Genomic DNA, 15,443 nt, shown 5'->3' with positions numbered 1-15,443 from the left:
AAACAGATCTGTTAAAAACTCCGGCTAGTCAGTTCGTACGGATCTTGAGGTCACAGCCAGGTACACAGTCTGGGCAACACATTTTGAGGATTTGTCCTCCTGAAAGTTCTGTTCACCTCAGCCTCAGAAATTGGGAGCACAAAGTCATTGAGGCCTGGAGGGACTCACGGGAGTTGTTAATTGGTTTTCTTTAATCAGAGAGTGCATGAAAGGAACTGAGCCTATCCAGAAGAGATGCTATCGCAATTGTTGATATTGTTGTTTTAGATTCTCCAATCCAAAATGCCACTGATTTGGCCTTCAGTAGTTTGCAAAGTTATCACTGTTTGCAGCACCTCTGAACTGTGTTTCGGAGATCAGAACCAAGCGTTTAAGCCATATAAAGGTGACAAATGTGGACAAGGCATATGTAGATCTGTTGCATTTGACATATACTGAATAACAGATTCTCCAGCATTAAAATGGAGAGCCCATCTTACCAAATTAGTCAAATTTGGTGCCATATCAGATTCACCACTCATTGGAATAGGAATTTCCAGGCTGGAAATGAGGAAGAAAAAAAAAAGATATAGTTCTATTTTTAAACTACACTCTAGTTCTAATTACGTTTAAAGAACTCACATTTTTTTTTAAACAGCAATTTTAAACAGTTTTGAATTTAAAAAAAAACCCCTCCAATCATTGCTAGCTGACAAAGCTCCATCTCTAGCATCTTGTCGAGGGATGTATGAGACAATCTAAGGCCCATTTACTGCCGAAGAGAGTGAACTTAATTTGGCCTCCAGAAATGGGTCCATGCAACTGCAAATGGGTGAGGACTACAAGATGCAAGCTAGACACAGGTTAACATTATCAGTAAGAAATGCAGCAGCCAACTTATGCATTTTAAGCCAATAGCAAATCAAAAGTTCAGATAAAAATGCCATGCATTGTTTAGAAAACTCTGCCTTCAACCGAAGCATGATAAACTGGAAGGGGTGACCAATAGCTATACTGTTGTTTCAAAAGCAAATAACATCCCAACTTGAAGAAATTTATTAAAACATTATTTTACTTGACATCACAGTTAAGATACGCACTTTACAGTGAATAATAATTTTAATTTCAGTGTACAATTATGTGCAATTGTTTGTACACAATTTCACACTAAAAAGTCTATTAGGGCTGGGGTGAGAATGGAAGGGTCAGGGGGGAGGGAGGAAATAAAACTTTCATTTGCACAATACCTTTCACAATTTCTTTTCAATCATTGATGCATTTTTTGAATGATATGTACTGTTACAATAAATAAACCACTAAAAAGAGCACCCAGGATAATGCCATTGAAACGTTGCAGATGCCATCTTTTGGATAAACAAAGTATTACACTGGATTTTCACCCTGGATATCTGTGAAACTATCTGTAGGGTAGAACGTGACTCAACGAGCATAAAGGAAAATTTCAAATTTCAAGTTTAACTTTATTGACCTGTATATCTGGTTCAGAAGGGAGTTTGTTTTTGCAACTCATAACAGTAATGCAAATATTTAAGCAGTCATTCAAAGGATGTTATAGAATTCAAATCACTTAGAATATATTTTCAATTTTTACAGACTTTTTATACCACAGTTTCAATACTGGGAGTTGCTGGACATGTTCATACTAGTAAAGTTCATGAGTATCAGAACCTTGATACAGGTTATTCAACACAAAAAACTTCAAAGAACTGATAACATTTCTGCAAATTTCACGCAATCATATACAGCAGTTTACTGGAAACATTTTCCTTCTGCATATTACTGATGATATATTATCATGTACCATTATATGAAGGTACGAGCAAACAGAATTTTAAAAACTAATACGTTTCTGACAAATTAATGTATGTAAATTGAACTATCATCTATCAAGTCATCTACCATTGTATTTGTCACTCAAAAGTAAAGATAACTTTTTGCATCAGCTCAACTTTTGTCTTGATAGGTAACAGTTGTAATTTACTTTTATTTACAATAAAAACTATTAATTACCATGATTTGATGGCATACAAGACCCATGAGCATACAAGAAACTTCCCCTTCCCTCCCCCCCCCACACCCCCATTTCAGCAGGGAATATGAAGAATTTTTTTCATGTATTTACAGGTAAGCATTTAATGTTATTGTAATATGTTTCTATAGTATAGCAGAAGAAAAACTTGGACAAAACCTGCAATTAGGACAACAGGAAAAAATCATTTTAATAATACTGCTGTAATTTACAAGAGGAAACAAAAGCAGCTCAACTATAGCAGAAATTTATAAAAACAAACTACCGCTATCAGTCTCTGCACTGGTCCCACTGTCCTGCTCTCTCCTGGCGACTGGCTGTTGATCCCTGCGCTGGTCCCATTGCCCCATTCTCTCCCCCGGGTTTTGGGGGGGGGGGGCGGGTGAATGATAGCAGGGTGGTTGGATCAGTGTGTTGGGACTGATGACAGGCTGTCAGGGGGTGGTGGGAGCAGGGTGGCAGGATCAGTGTGAGGACCAACAGCGGGCCACTGGGAGAGTCTTCTGACAGCTTGTCACCAGTCCCCACACTGAATTAACCATCTCGCTCTCTTCCTCCACCCCCCCCACCCCGACAGCCCGCCACCAGCCCCCAACAACAGATGGCGGTGTTGCTGGTGAGCCACGCATCAACGATGATCCCTGTGGGCGTAACTCACTATTATATCCCCAAGTTCAACTTCGCATACAAGACCCAGGTGATATTTTTGAACCCTTTTTTTGGGAAAGTGGGTCTTGTATGCCATCAAATATGCTAACGTTTCAAGATCTAATCTCTTGGATCCATGCCCATTTCATTTATCTTCATCGGTAAGCAGGGAACAAAGTAAATAGATTTTAAACAAACTTTTCTCAGTGTACCAGGTATAATGTGACAAACTTGAAAAATAATTCTTTACATTGTATGTTTCTCAAATTTAATTGAACACTTAAGCAAAGGAATATTTTTCACTGATTAGTCTGCTTCAGACGTAAATATAGGATCTTAAGCAGCAATTAGAAAAAGCATGTGCAAGTCTTTTAAATTGATATTACCAGTAGATAACATCTACTTCCCAAATTTACAAAGCACAAACAAGTGCTTTACTTCCTTCAAACATCACAATTCAGAGAAAAATTACATAAATACAGTATGCCCATTCATTGAGGATTCAATTTTTTTACTAAAGCTTTTTCACCACTACACTGCATCTCATAACCTCAGACATTCACAGTAGCAGTGTCTTGTTTAATTTCACTCCATGACCTGGAGAGAATTTGGAAAATATCTGAATAGCTCAAAGCCAGACATTCAAAACAAATATTAAATAAAAGCAATTCATAGTCCATGGTGTGAGCTAGAATCACATGTCTATTAATTCCAGTATCTTTTATGCATTCAACTTATAGATACAGGAGTACAAATGGCATTTGTAAACTGCAAATGTTTCATTATATAAAAATCATTACAGCATGAACTGCAAATAAAGTGGTTATCAGATTACTAAGAAAAAATAACCAGCTCACACGGAGCAACAAGCAAAAAAAAACTTTAATTCAAAATATTTGTAAGGAAATTTATGGCATCTCTGCTATTCATTGTGCTATTTACCAACATACTTGTCATTAACTCTACTGTATAAAGTAATGGAGCTGAAATGAACCAAAATATTTTATCTGTGGTGAGAGGGGTAATGTATAAAAATAGTGAAATATTTCTAATTATGTCAATTTAATAAAACTTCAGATATGTCACAGATCTCTTAAAATCCAATGATCATCCAGCCAAATAGTTAACAAAATATTTTCATTTTATGGTATTTAACTATTTGTGTGAAGACTTTTTTTTGGAAAAAAAGAACCTAGTTTAATGAATTACTATTTCAACAATAGATATCAAATGCATGGCAAAATTACTCGAGCACCCTTACAGAAATGGCTATACCACAGGTTTCTTTCCTAAGAAATGGGATGTTTGCAAGATCCATAGATGAATACATCAGAATTTTGCTAAACAGGCACTCTTCTACCAAAATCTATACAGTACAATTACAAAAGCTGTAGGAATTGAACAAATATAATTCATCAGGTTCAGGAAAGCCTCGCAAACACATCTTTGTAAATGCATGATATGTCCTGCACATTTGCAAACTGGTATAAACTGAGAAAAATATATCACTTTATGAGTGCATTTTCACTTTCATGCTTCAATGAACAGGAGCATGCTCATGTGCATTATATCTCCATTTTTATCTGGTTCAAATGGGTAACTATTGACAGGCAAATATGCCTTTATATTAATATGTTAACTCTATTGTGCAGAATAATTTATTTAGAAAATAGTATTTTAACCTATTTCAATAATAACTACATCAATAGTTGAATAACAATGCAAACTTGTAGGTGGATATGCTTTCTGCTGCCACCTTTTAGAAATGTCAGATTATATATATTAACTAAAGTGCATATTGTAAGTAACATACATCACCTGGGCTATTCTTCCTCAAATAACTGCAATGCCAATATAGAAATAAATCTAAAGATAACAGACTTTAAAAATTATCAAGAAAGTGATGGAGTAATGGACATAAAAGTACAGAAGAAACAAGAAGTAGCTAGAGCAGAGAACTACAGCAAAGAGGGAGATGGGTATCAAGTTCAAGGAAAGGAGGATGAGGAGATTCAGAGACCAGGAGCACCAAGCCTGAAAGAGTTCTCAGAATAGATGGAAAAGACAATGGCCATCTTTAACTGAGCCTACCTCCAGTTGTATGTACACTGACAGGTGTTTATACATATACTTGTCTCGAATCATAAATCACTACAGCATAAAAACAGTCCTCCGTATCTCTCCCCTCCATGAACCTATCTAAACTGAACCTGCATTATCCACTTGCACTGACAGTTCATTCCATTCTCACGATCATCTGAGTGAAAGTCCCCCTAATGTTCCCTTTAAACATTTCACCTTCACCCTTCATCTCACACAAACTCAGTGGAAAAAGCTTATTTGATTTACCCCAGCTAAACCCCCTCAATTTTATCAAATCTCCCCTTATTCTTCGATGCTCCAGAGAGTAAAGTCCAAACAGACAGTTCATTCCATTCTCACGATCATCTGAGTGAAAGTCCCCCTAATGTTCCCTTTAAACATTTCACCTTCACCCTTCGTCTCACACAAACTCAGTGGAAAAAGCTTATTTGATTTACCCCAGCTAAACCCCCTCAATTTCATATACTCCATCAAATCTCCCCTTATTCTTCGATGCTCCAGAGAGTAAAGTTCAAACCTATTCAACCTTTGTCTATAGTTCATATCCTCAGTTCCCTAACATTCTTTGAAGTTTTCCATGCTCTCTTTTACTCTTATTGATACCTTTCTTGTAGGTAGGTGACCAAAACTGCACTAGTATGACCCCATTAAATGTCCATGAAACTGTGCTTGGTCCACAAAACTATAGCTAGGGTCATAAGATATGCAATCCTTGGCAAGGTGTGGAAGAGAGAACAAGATAATTGCAGAATCCTTCTCCTGACAAAATACTTGGAGCACAGTGTAGTTCCCAAGAGAAAGAAGCACAAGTCTTGGTGTAATGTTTCTGATCCAGGGTGTGGTACACGTTAAATTATTCCAGTCTGACTGAGAAATCACGATATATATGTAATGTACATTATGAATTAGGAAGATGAACCAATGTCTGATCATACTAAATTTGATCTACAACCTAATAAGATCATGGCTAATTTGATTGCAATCTCAACTCTGCATTTCTTTCTGGTAGTAACTTTTCACCTTATTGTTTAATCAACCAGCAGCCTTAAAAATATTTAAAGGCACTAGTTTTCACTGCTCTTTGAGAAGAAGCTCCAAAGATTCTTGATTGTCAGAAACAAAATCATCTTAAATAGGTGACACATTTTTCACCTGTTCCATATTCATCCACTAGATAAAATATCCTTTTACATTTAATCTTTCAAGATCCTCTCTCTTTTAAACTGACAAAAGTTTAGAAAATCTTTCCCAAACTGTTCCAGAACATTAACAACTTTCTTTAAATAATGAAACTTTAATCATACACAGTATTCTTTCAAAAAAACAATACTCCAGTTAATTGTGGTCTCACCATTGCCCAATATAAATGAAACACATTTTTGTATTCAATTTTAGAGCAATTGATGATGACATTTTTAAACTATCTAATCTACTTGAAGTGTCTACTTGTCTGGGGCGTGGGAGCCTCAAAGGAAATTCAGAAAGGAGAGAATCAAAACTGTGGTTGGTACAGTTAGTGTGGCAGTTAGCACAACGTTAATACAGCTTTACAGGCCTGCGATCAGAGCCATCGCTGTCTGCAAGGAATTGTACATTCTCCCCATGTTTGTGTGGGTTTCCCCCCTGGAAGCTTCAGTTTTCATTCACCCTCCAAACTATACGGTGTTGTAGGTTAATTTGGTGTAACTGTTTGCCACCAATTTAAAATGGCCATCAGAGGTAATGTATACCATGTTGTAAATACTATAAAATAAATTTTAATGTAAAAACCAGGAGATGAAAGTAACAAATAAAGAACAAAAATAAATAGAAACAGCAAAGTGAGTCATAGTCTTAAAATTATAAAATGGAAGATCTATATCTGAATGCTGAAAACATTCGCAACTATGTCAAATAGCACAAACAGTAAACTGATAAACTACAATAACAGCATCTATAAATTTGCCAAAGATACCACAGTCATGGGGTGTATAAAGGAAGGGGGATGTGTCAGCATACAGGATGGAGATTGAAAACTTGGCTGACTGGTGCACCAACAACAACCTGTCACCAAAACTAAGGAGCTGATTGATGACTTCAGAAAGGAAAGCCGAAGTCCAGTGATCACTGGGGGAATCAGAGAAAGAGAGGGTGAGCAAATTTAGGTTTTTGGGAGTCACTATCTTGGAGGATCTTTCCTGGACCCAACACTCCAATGGCATTGTAAAGAAAGCATGTCAGCACCTCTACTTCCTCAGGAGGTTGCAGAGGTTTAGTATGACACAAGAAACACTGGAAAATTTCTACAGAGGTGTGGTGGAAAGTATGCTGACTGGTCTGGTATGGGAACACCAATACCCCTGAGCACAAAGCCCTCCAAAAGGTAGTGGAAGCAGACCAGGACATCACAAGCAAAACCTACATCTACAGGGGATGCAGCCTCAGAGAGCAGCAGCAATCATCAAAGATGCACAACTCCCAGCACACGCTCTGTTCTTGCTGCTGCCAGCAGGAAAGATGTATAGGTGCCACAGGACTCACAGCACCACCAGGTTCAGGAACAGCTGCTACCCCTCTACCATCAGACTTCTCAACAACAAACTCAATCAGGGACTCATTTAAGGATTCTTGTGCATTTTATTAGTTTTCTTTTGTTCTTGTCAGGGATAGTGGTGGAGGCTGAAAGAATTTAAGATAGACACATGGATGAAAGAAAAATAGAGGGCTATGGGGTAGCGAGCATTTAGTACTTTTTTGTTTAAGGAATATACAGGTCAGCACAACATCAAGGGGGCCGAAGGGCCTGTACTGTGCTATGTTCTCACTGTATTACAGTTTGTTTATATTCATTATATGTTTACAGTTCTTTTATTTGTTTACATGTTTGCGCAGTGTACAGCTTATCTTTTTGCATGCCCAATCAGGGTAATTCTGCTGCGCCTTCAGGTAAAAGTAATCTCAGGGTTGTGTGTGATGTTACGGATGTACTCCGACAATAAATCTAAATTTGACCATTAAAATTATAATATTGTGGCTTTCAAGTTTAGAATTAAGGGTACTTGACATTCAAGAAGGACAGGCAAAATTAAAATCAGGCGGTGCTCTTGATAACAGGGAAGATCAGCACAGAGGTAAGAAATGATCTGGGCTTCACAGATCATGAACTTAAAAAGAAAAAAAAAAGGGTCTTGCCAAGAAATACAAAAAGGCAGAAATAACTATCGGGCAACAGATAGTAGATGTAATATCGGGCATGTCATAAACTAACAATTACCATCAATGGGCCAGTCCTCGCCAACATAGAGAAATTCTACTACTTGGGCTCCACCATGACAACAACGAACTCACTCAACGCATAAATGGACACACGCTTGAGAAAAGCATCCACTACCTTCAGACGCCTCCATGCCTGTGTGTGGGATAACTGCCACCTCTCCACCAAGTTGAAGATCTGAGACTACGAGACCTATGTGCTAAGTTTTCTTCTCTATGGCTGTGAATCCTGGGTCACATACAGAAAGCAAGAACACCACCTTATTGCATTCCATTTCCGCTGCCTCAGATTCATCCTAGGTTACTCATGGCACGACAGTCACAAATGTCCAAGTCCTGTAGAAAACTGGAAGTACAGACCGCTACTCAATCATCCACGTTCGCCCCCTGCAGTGGGCTGGCCATATTCTCCGTATGGAGGATGGCCGATTGGCTAAAGATGTTCTCTATGGCGGGCTACCAGATGCTCGCCACCCACGTCTTTGCTTCTAAGACGTAATCAAGCATGATCTCCAGTCATTCCATGTCAACCATACTGACTGGGAGGGCTTCGCAAAAAAAAAAATTGCACTGCATGGCATTCCATGATTCACAGTGGCACATCACAAAGTTGCAATTATAAAAAGTTCTGTGAGGGCAGAAGAGCTACAAGGCACCGTGTTCAACTTCACTCGCGAAGGGATAGGCCATGAGAGAGAGACATAAACCAGGAAATGAATGGTGCATGTGTCAGGGAAAATGCAATAACCCTTGGAATTATTAACTTCTATATAAAAAAGATTGAATCATATTTGCTGTACTGAAGTGGAAGATGAATTCATGGAATGTACAAGAGTTGATTTTTAATATCAGCATGTTTAAAAACCAATGAATAAAAGATCATTTACTATGCAAGGCAAGATGAGAAAAAAGTCTCATTGATAAAAGTTGTAAAAAGGTGTTTCAGTAAAGAGTGACCATAATATTATAGATATTGAAATGAAGACTGAGATGAATGCACAATTAGGGTCTTAAACTTAAGCAAAGGCACCAATGAAGGCATATGGATTGAAATATATGATGGACAGTCAATGGAGACCATGAGTTGAAAAAACAAAGTTGATAAAATGACTCACCATTTGTAAAGCAAAAGCCCTGTGGAACCTATCTCTATTGTAGCATACAACCCTCTGACAATAAAAGGTACACAATCCTGGAAAACATGGACCACTTCACACATATCCAGAACCTCTCAAAAAAGGCAAACACCAGTGATGAAAAATACACCTTGGTCTTAAAGCAGATGTACAGTCTTTGGTCATCTAAAGAAGATCAAGACCTCAAAAGCAGAAATAGACTTAGTGTACTTTCCAAGCAAACACCAACCTACATCCGAGCTCTGAAGTACTGCCTTCATAAAATTCTCCAACTCTACTGGCCATTTAAGTGAGTCACTGTCTCAGTCCTCCCCCCACCCCACCCCTCCATTAACATTCCCAGTTTTGAGAGTCCAATTATATTTTATTCTGATAAGCAGGCCACATGGTTCACATAATTGACACTAGACTTTCAAGACAGACAAACTAGTTCTGTCATGGTAAGAGAGAACCAAGCTGATAATGGAAGAATTCTCTCAATATCTGAAAGCATTCAACCTCTTGGAATCCCTGACCATGATTGCTCAAAATGGAGAAGGAGCATTCAAAATGGCATCCAGAACCTAGAGTTATTCCATCACACAAATGCTCAAAGCAATGGCAAGAATGCTTCAGTCTCCAAACTGTGCACATCCCACCCCCCCTGTGGCAGTGTGTGCAAGCTCCACAACCTCCAAAACCCACCAAAATGAGGTCAGGCATGCTTAATACTGAGGATTGCCAAACATTGAGTGGGGAGGTTCAATTCTGTTGTTCTAATCTCCGTGCCTAATAGTTCAATTCTCTCTCCAAATCTTGGAAGCACTTTGTTCTTTGACACTAAATACAAAAGTGGAATTAGACATTTTGGCATCTGCAGTTTGGTGCCAGATATTTTGGCGCCCATATTTTGGCGACAGACATTTGGCCAGTGGACCTTTATGTGAAAAAAAGAACAAGACTTTTGTAGCCCTAGGACATTTTGGCGCCATCCAAAACAATGAATATAAAATTATAAAACAATGTTTTTTTGGATAATGTTACTTATACTTGTGAAAACAATGGTAGAGCCAGATTAAAAGTTTCGTCTGCATGCCAAACATCAGTCTGCAAGGATTTCTTCACACCATATTTTCTTACCAAAAAAAATCAAAATCCTGCTTTCAGACGGCTGACTATCTCCAAGTAGAAATGGTTCACTTCCATTGTAAATTTCATAGATCTTAAAATTATCTGGAATTTCTAGATTGAGCAAATTTGTTGGATTGGGAGGTGCCTGATACATCTTATTGTGCTCCCTTCTTATAGTCCTTTTTTAAGAAATCAGAACACAGAATGGTTCCTTGTACTGTGTGACACAGCTGCCAAACACAGATTAAGAATTATGGAAATACCTTCTAAAATTTTTAGAGTATGGCACTTCATGTTGGTTTTAACCTGTGCTACTTCAACTGATACAGCAGAAGAATCGTGGTTGTGCTAATTGATTTCACAAATCACTTCACCATTTTTCTATAGATTTGTCCCTTGCACATTTGCACATATTCTTATTTCCGCACTGCCAAAACATAATCAAATCATCTGCCTTACTGGACTTGACAAAAATATAAAGATAACCATTATGGGGGAATTTCTCTTTGCCTCTTGTACTTGAAATGCCATACTAAATAGCATACTAAACATAAAAAAAACTTGATGATCTAAGACACCAAAGTTACCTTCAAGTGCATTGTGAGATGGCTCAAATGCAAATAAAAAGTGTATGATTTTACATATCACTCGATAAGCAATTAAATTGTGATGATCATGTGATTTATCACATGAACCTAAGAGATTATTTATATAAGTAATTAAATTGTAGTTAAATCCACCTAATTGTTAGTGCTAAAATGTCCAATGCCAAACTGTGAACAGTGAAATATCCGGAGCCAAATTGTGGACACCAAACTGTGGAGGCCAAAATGTCCAGCACCAAAGTGTCCTAGACCAATATAACGTTAACAGCATGGAGCTTGCCTTAGCTGAAACATCATGCAGACAAGTGTTGGTTTGGAAATTAATTTCCCCGATAATCCAGGAGACCAGAAGCAAATTTCTTTGTCCTTCTGGAGCACAATCTGGTCATCAAACTATGCATTCTGGCAAAGCAGAGGAATAAATTAGACACTTGAACAGCACATGGGGCTCAGATATCAAGATATTACAAATATTAATTGTTTATTAAGTTTATCTCTCACCTTCATTTCTTTCTTCACAAACAACCATACTCCACCAGAGTATAGCTTTAATTTACACATTTCTATTTCTCTGTCTGTACCATTCTTTTACTTTGTTCCACATTGAAGCAGTTATGTGAAGCCATACCTGCTAATGTATAACAATTAGGACTGGCTTACAGATTTACAGTTCCATGGATGTATGCAATTTTCCTTCACACAATATTAATCCCACCACTTATCAGTGCTGAAGTCCTCTTATTACAGAATGTCAAGCTGGCTCCATTTGGGTTACCACCTTTAATCAGTGAAGTCTTCAGTTCCATTTGGCAAGCAAGAATGGCTGCATCCAATTCAGTATGTGCTCTGTGCACAACATAAAACATCAATCCAACGCTGATACATATCTGTAGCCAGAAGAAAACAAAACAAATAACCATGTAGAAGTACATTATGAGTAAAAGTAAAAATTTTAACTTCACATGCAATAAATTCAACATCAAAAAAATTATAAAATTTTCCCATTCTGGTGAAGGTAAAAGTTCCATTATTGTCACGTAACTCTATATTTAGAATGCAACATACATGAAACTCTTTAACTTTGTCTACTGTAAGGAAACATAGAGTCGCCACTTTGTTCAGCGCCCCTCACAGAAACGAGGCCCTAGTGAGAAACAAACTCATGATCTCTGGCTATTATAATTGTACAACCAATTATAATAGCCAACAATTTGTATTTGGGAGCTTGAAAAGAGAAAAAGCTTCAGAAACAAAGAATGATCAGTTGCTGCGATCAAAAGGTTGAACAAAGTCAATTTAAAAGGAGGAGAAAATTTGGAAAGAATTCCAAATCTTTTTTTTTTGGGGGGGGGAGCGGTTTGCTGCAAGATTACATGCAAGATACAAAATAAAAATATTTAAAGCAAATTCAAATGGATAGAAAGTTAGATCAGATTGGACACCACATGCCTTATAGCTTGAAACTGGTTCAATGGTGACCCCTGGTGCTGCCGATGTGCACCCTGCACACTCTCCATTTCCTCCCACTTGTTAAAAGGTGTGGGTTAGTTAGTAAATTGGTTCCATATAACCATATAACCACTTACAGCACAGAACATGCCAGTTCGGCCCTACTAGTCCATGCCGTAACAAATTCCCACCCTCCTAGTCCCACTGACCAGTCCAGTCCTCTCCTCTCCATTTAACTATCCAGTCTTTCCTTAAATGTAACCAATGATCCCACCTCAACCACGTCTACCGGAAGCTCATTCCACATCCCTACCAGCCTTTGCATAAAGAAATTTCCCCTCATGTTCCCCTTATAATTTTCCCCCTTCAATCTTAAACCATGCCCTCTAGTTTGAATCTCCCCCACTCTTAATTGAAAAAGCCTATCCACATTTACTCTGTCTGTCCCTTTTAAAATCTTAAACACCTCTATCAAGTCCCCTCTCAATCTTCTATGCTCCAGAGAAAAAAGCCCTAGTCTGCACAACCTTTCCCTGTAACTCAGACCCTGAAATCCTGTCAACATTCTCGTGAACCTTCTCTGCACTCTCTCTATTTTGTTTATATCTTTCCTATAATTTGGTGACCAAAACTGTACACAGTACTCCAAATTTGGCCTCACCAATGCCTTGTACAATTTCATCATAACCTCCCTACTCTTGAATTCAATACTCCGATTTATGAAGGCCAACATTCCAAATGCCTTCACCACACCATCTACCTGAGTGTCAGCCTTGAGGGTACTATTTACCATCACTCCTAAATCCCTTTGTTGCTCTGCACATCTCAATAGCCTACCATTTATTGCATATGACCTATTTAGATTTGCCTTTCCAAAATGTAACACCTCACACTTATCTGTATTAAATTCCATCAGCCATTTCTCAGCCCACACCTCCAGCCTTCCTAAATCACCTTTTAATTTACGGTAATCTTCCTCATTGTCCACAACACCACCAATCTTTGTATCATCTGCAAACTTGCTTATCCAATTCTCCACCCCTACTTCCAGATCGTTAATATATATAACAAACAATAGTGGACCCAGGACCGATCCCTGAGGAACTCCACTAGTCACCAGCCTCCAATTGGCAAACAATTTTCTACCACTACTCTCTGACACCTCCCATCCAACCATTGCTGAATCCATTTCACTACCTCTTTATTTTTACCTAATGCCTCCACCTTTTTTTCCTAACCTCCTGTGGGGAACTTTGTCAAAAGTTTTACTAAAGTCTAAATAGACAACATCCACAGCTTTCCCTTCATCAACCTTTTTTGTAACCCCCTCGAAAAACTCAATCAGGTTTGTCAAGCATGATCTACCCCTGACAAAACCATGCTGATTACTCCCTATTAATCCCTGTACCTCCAAATATTTGTAAATACTATCCCTCAGAACACTTTCCATCAACTTATCCACCACAGACGTCAGACTCACGGGCCTATAATTCCCAGGTTTACATTTGGACCCTTTCTTAAACAGCGGAACCACATACGCCACCCTCCAATCCTTTGGCACTACCCCCGTGACCAGTGACATCCTAAACATCTCTGTTAATGGCCCCATTATCTGTCCACAAGCCTCCCTGAGTGTCCTTGGGAATATTTTGTCCGGTCCCGGAGATTTATCCACCTTTATCTTTTTCAACACAGCCATCACTACCTCCTCGGTTATCCTTATATGCTTCATGACCTCCCACTATTTTTCTTTACTTCAACTGCTACAATATTTTTTTTCCCTAGTGAATACCGAGGCAAAGAAATCATTCAAAATTTCCCCCATTTCCTCTGACTTCTCACTCAGCCTACCTTCGCTATCTACAAGGGGTCCAATTTTATCCCTCACTAATCTTTTACTTTTAATGTATCTATAGAAATCCTTTGGATTTATTTTTACTCTGTCTGCCAAAGCCTCTTCGTGCCTTTTTTTGGCCTTTCTAATTTTTTTCTTAAGATTCCATCTACACTCCTTGTAGTCCTCCTTCAAACTCTGAGCTCCCTGCTCTTTATACCTCTTGTACACCTCCCTTTTTCTCCTAACCAAATTTCCAATATTCCTCAAAAACCAAGCCTCCCTATGACTTCCAGCCTTTCCTTTGATCCTCACTGGGACATATCTACTCTGTACCCTCAAAATTTCTTTTTTGAATATCCTCCATTTTTCATTTACATCCTTACCTGAAAATATCCTGTCCCACTCAATACTGCCCAAATCCCTTCTTATTCCTTCGAAATTTGCTCTTTTCCAATCCAGAACCTCAACTTTAGGCTCTTCCCTAAAACTACCCGAAAACTAACAGAGTTATGATCACTAGACCCACAAATTGATTCTACTAACTGGAGAATCTAGGGGGAAAAGAATGGCCTTGGTCGAGTGAGGCAGGCGGAGGCCCTGGTCCAGGCAGAAAGTAGGAGGCGGCAGCCACGGTCCGGGCACAGGAAAAGCAGCGGCAGCCCCGTCCCCTGTCCGGGATGACTATAGATGGATACTTGATGGTTGGTACAGAAGTGGTGGGTCAAAAGGCCTGTTTTGGTGCTAAATTATTAAGTACATGACTATCATAGGAGGATAATTAAACTTGGAAATAACAAGGATGAGGTTATAAGCAAATTATGAGCTTTGATAATGATAAACAACAAAAAGATATTATAAAGATGGATGGCACATCCCCGTTGGCATTATGGGTTTAGATGCCCAGTTTATTGTTAAACATGAAAAAATTGTTCAGTCTGGTTGAGGCAAAACAATGACCAGAAAGAGAAATTTTGGGGACTTTTGTTTTTTTTTTTTAAAAAAGAGCTTGGGATAACTATCATTAAAAAAAACCGATAGTTAACTTTTGTTAATTGGTGCAGAGATGGATTTCATTGGCTTCTTTCCAAGTAGGACAATACATAAGGAAGATAAAACCATGACCATTACAACCACGGGGTGCAGAAATGACAATCAAGGCAACAGCAATTCCATTTTAATAAGCTATAGAAATGAATAAGCCAGCTACAAACATTCATTTCTTATTCCAGCTTTGCCTTGCCCAGATCCCATCATGTATGCGATATGCCATATGA

The 15,443-nt window shown here is 38.4% G+C and overlaps 1 protein-coding gene across 2 annotated transcripts in view; it reads right to left on the bottom strand.

Annotated features, from left to right (window-relative positions):
• Positions 1-272: 272 nt before the first annotated feature.
• Positions 273-15,443, bottom strand: part of tmem64 (transmembrane protein 64) — an 86,687-nt gene continuing 71,516 nt past the window's right edge. Inside the window, exons 3-4 of one of the 2 annotated variants that reach the window (XM_069921962.1) lie at positions 11,662-11,770; positions 273-540 (exon numbers count right to left, since the gene is read on the bottom strand). In XM_069921962.1, the coding sequence (XP_069778063.1) occupies positions 518-540; positions 11,662-11,770 (132 nt within the window). In that variant the 3' untranslated portion in view covers positions 273-517. Of the gene's footprint in view, positions 541-1,435; positions 11,771-15,443 lie in introns of those variants that run through there. The other variant, XM_069921961.1, reaches the window with a different exon arrangement.

This window comes from Narcine bancroftii, chromosome 2, assembly GCF_036971445.1.
Source record: "Narcine bancroftii isolate sNarBan1 chromosome 2, sNarBan1.hap1, whole genome shotgun sequence".
In the NCBI taxonomy this organism is placed as follows: Eukaryota; Metazoa; Chordata; class Chondrichthyes; order Torpediniformes; family Narcinidae; genus Narcine; species Narcine bancroftii.
Note: the sequence above shows the minus strand (reverse complement) of the source record. Positions and strands in the feature narration are given on the sequence as shown.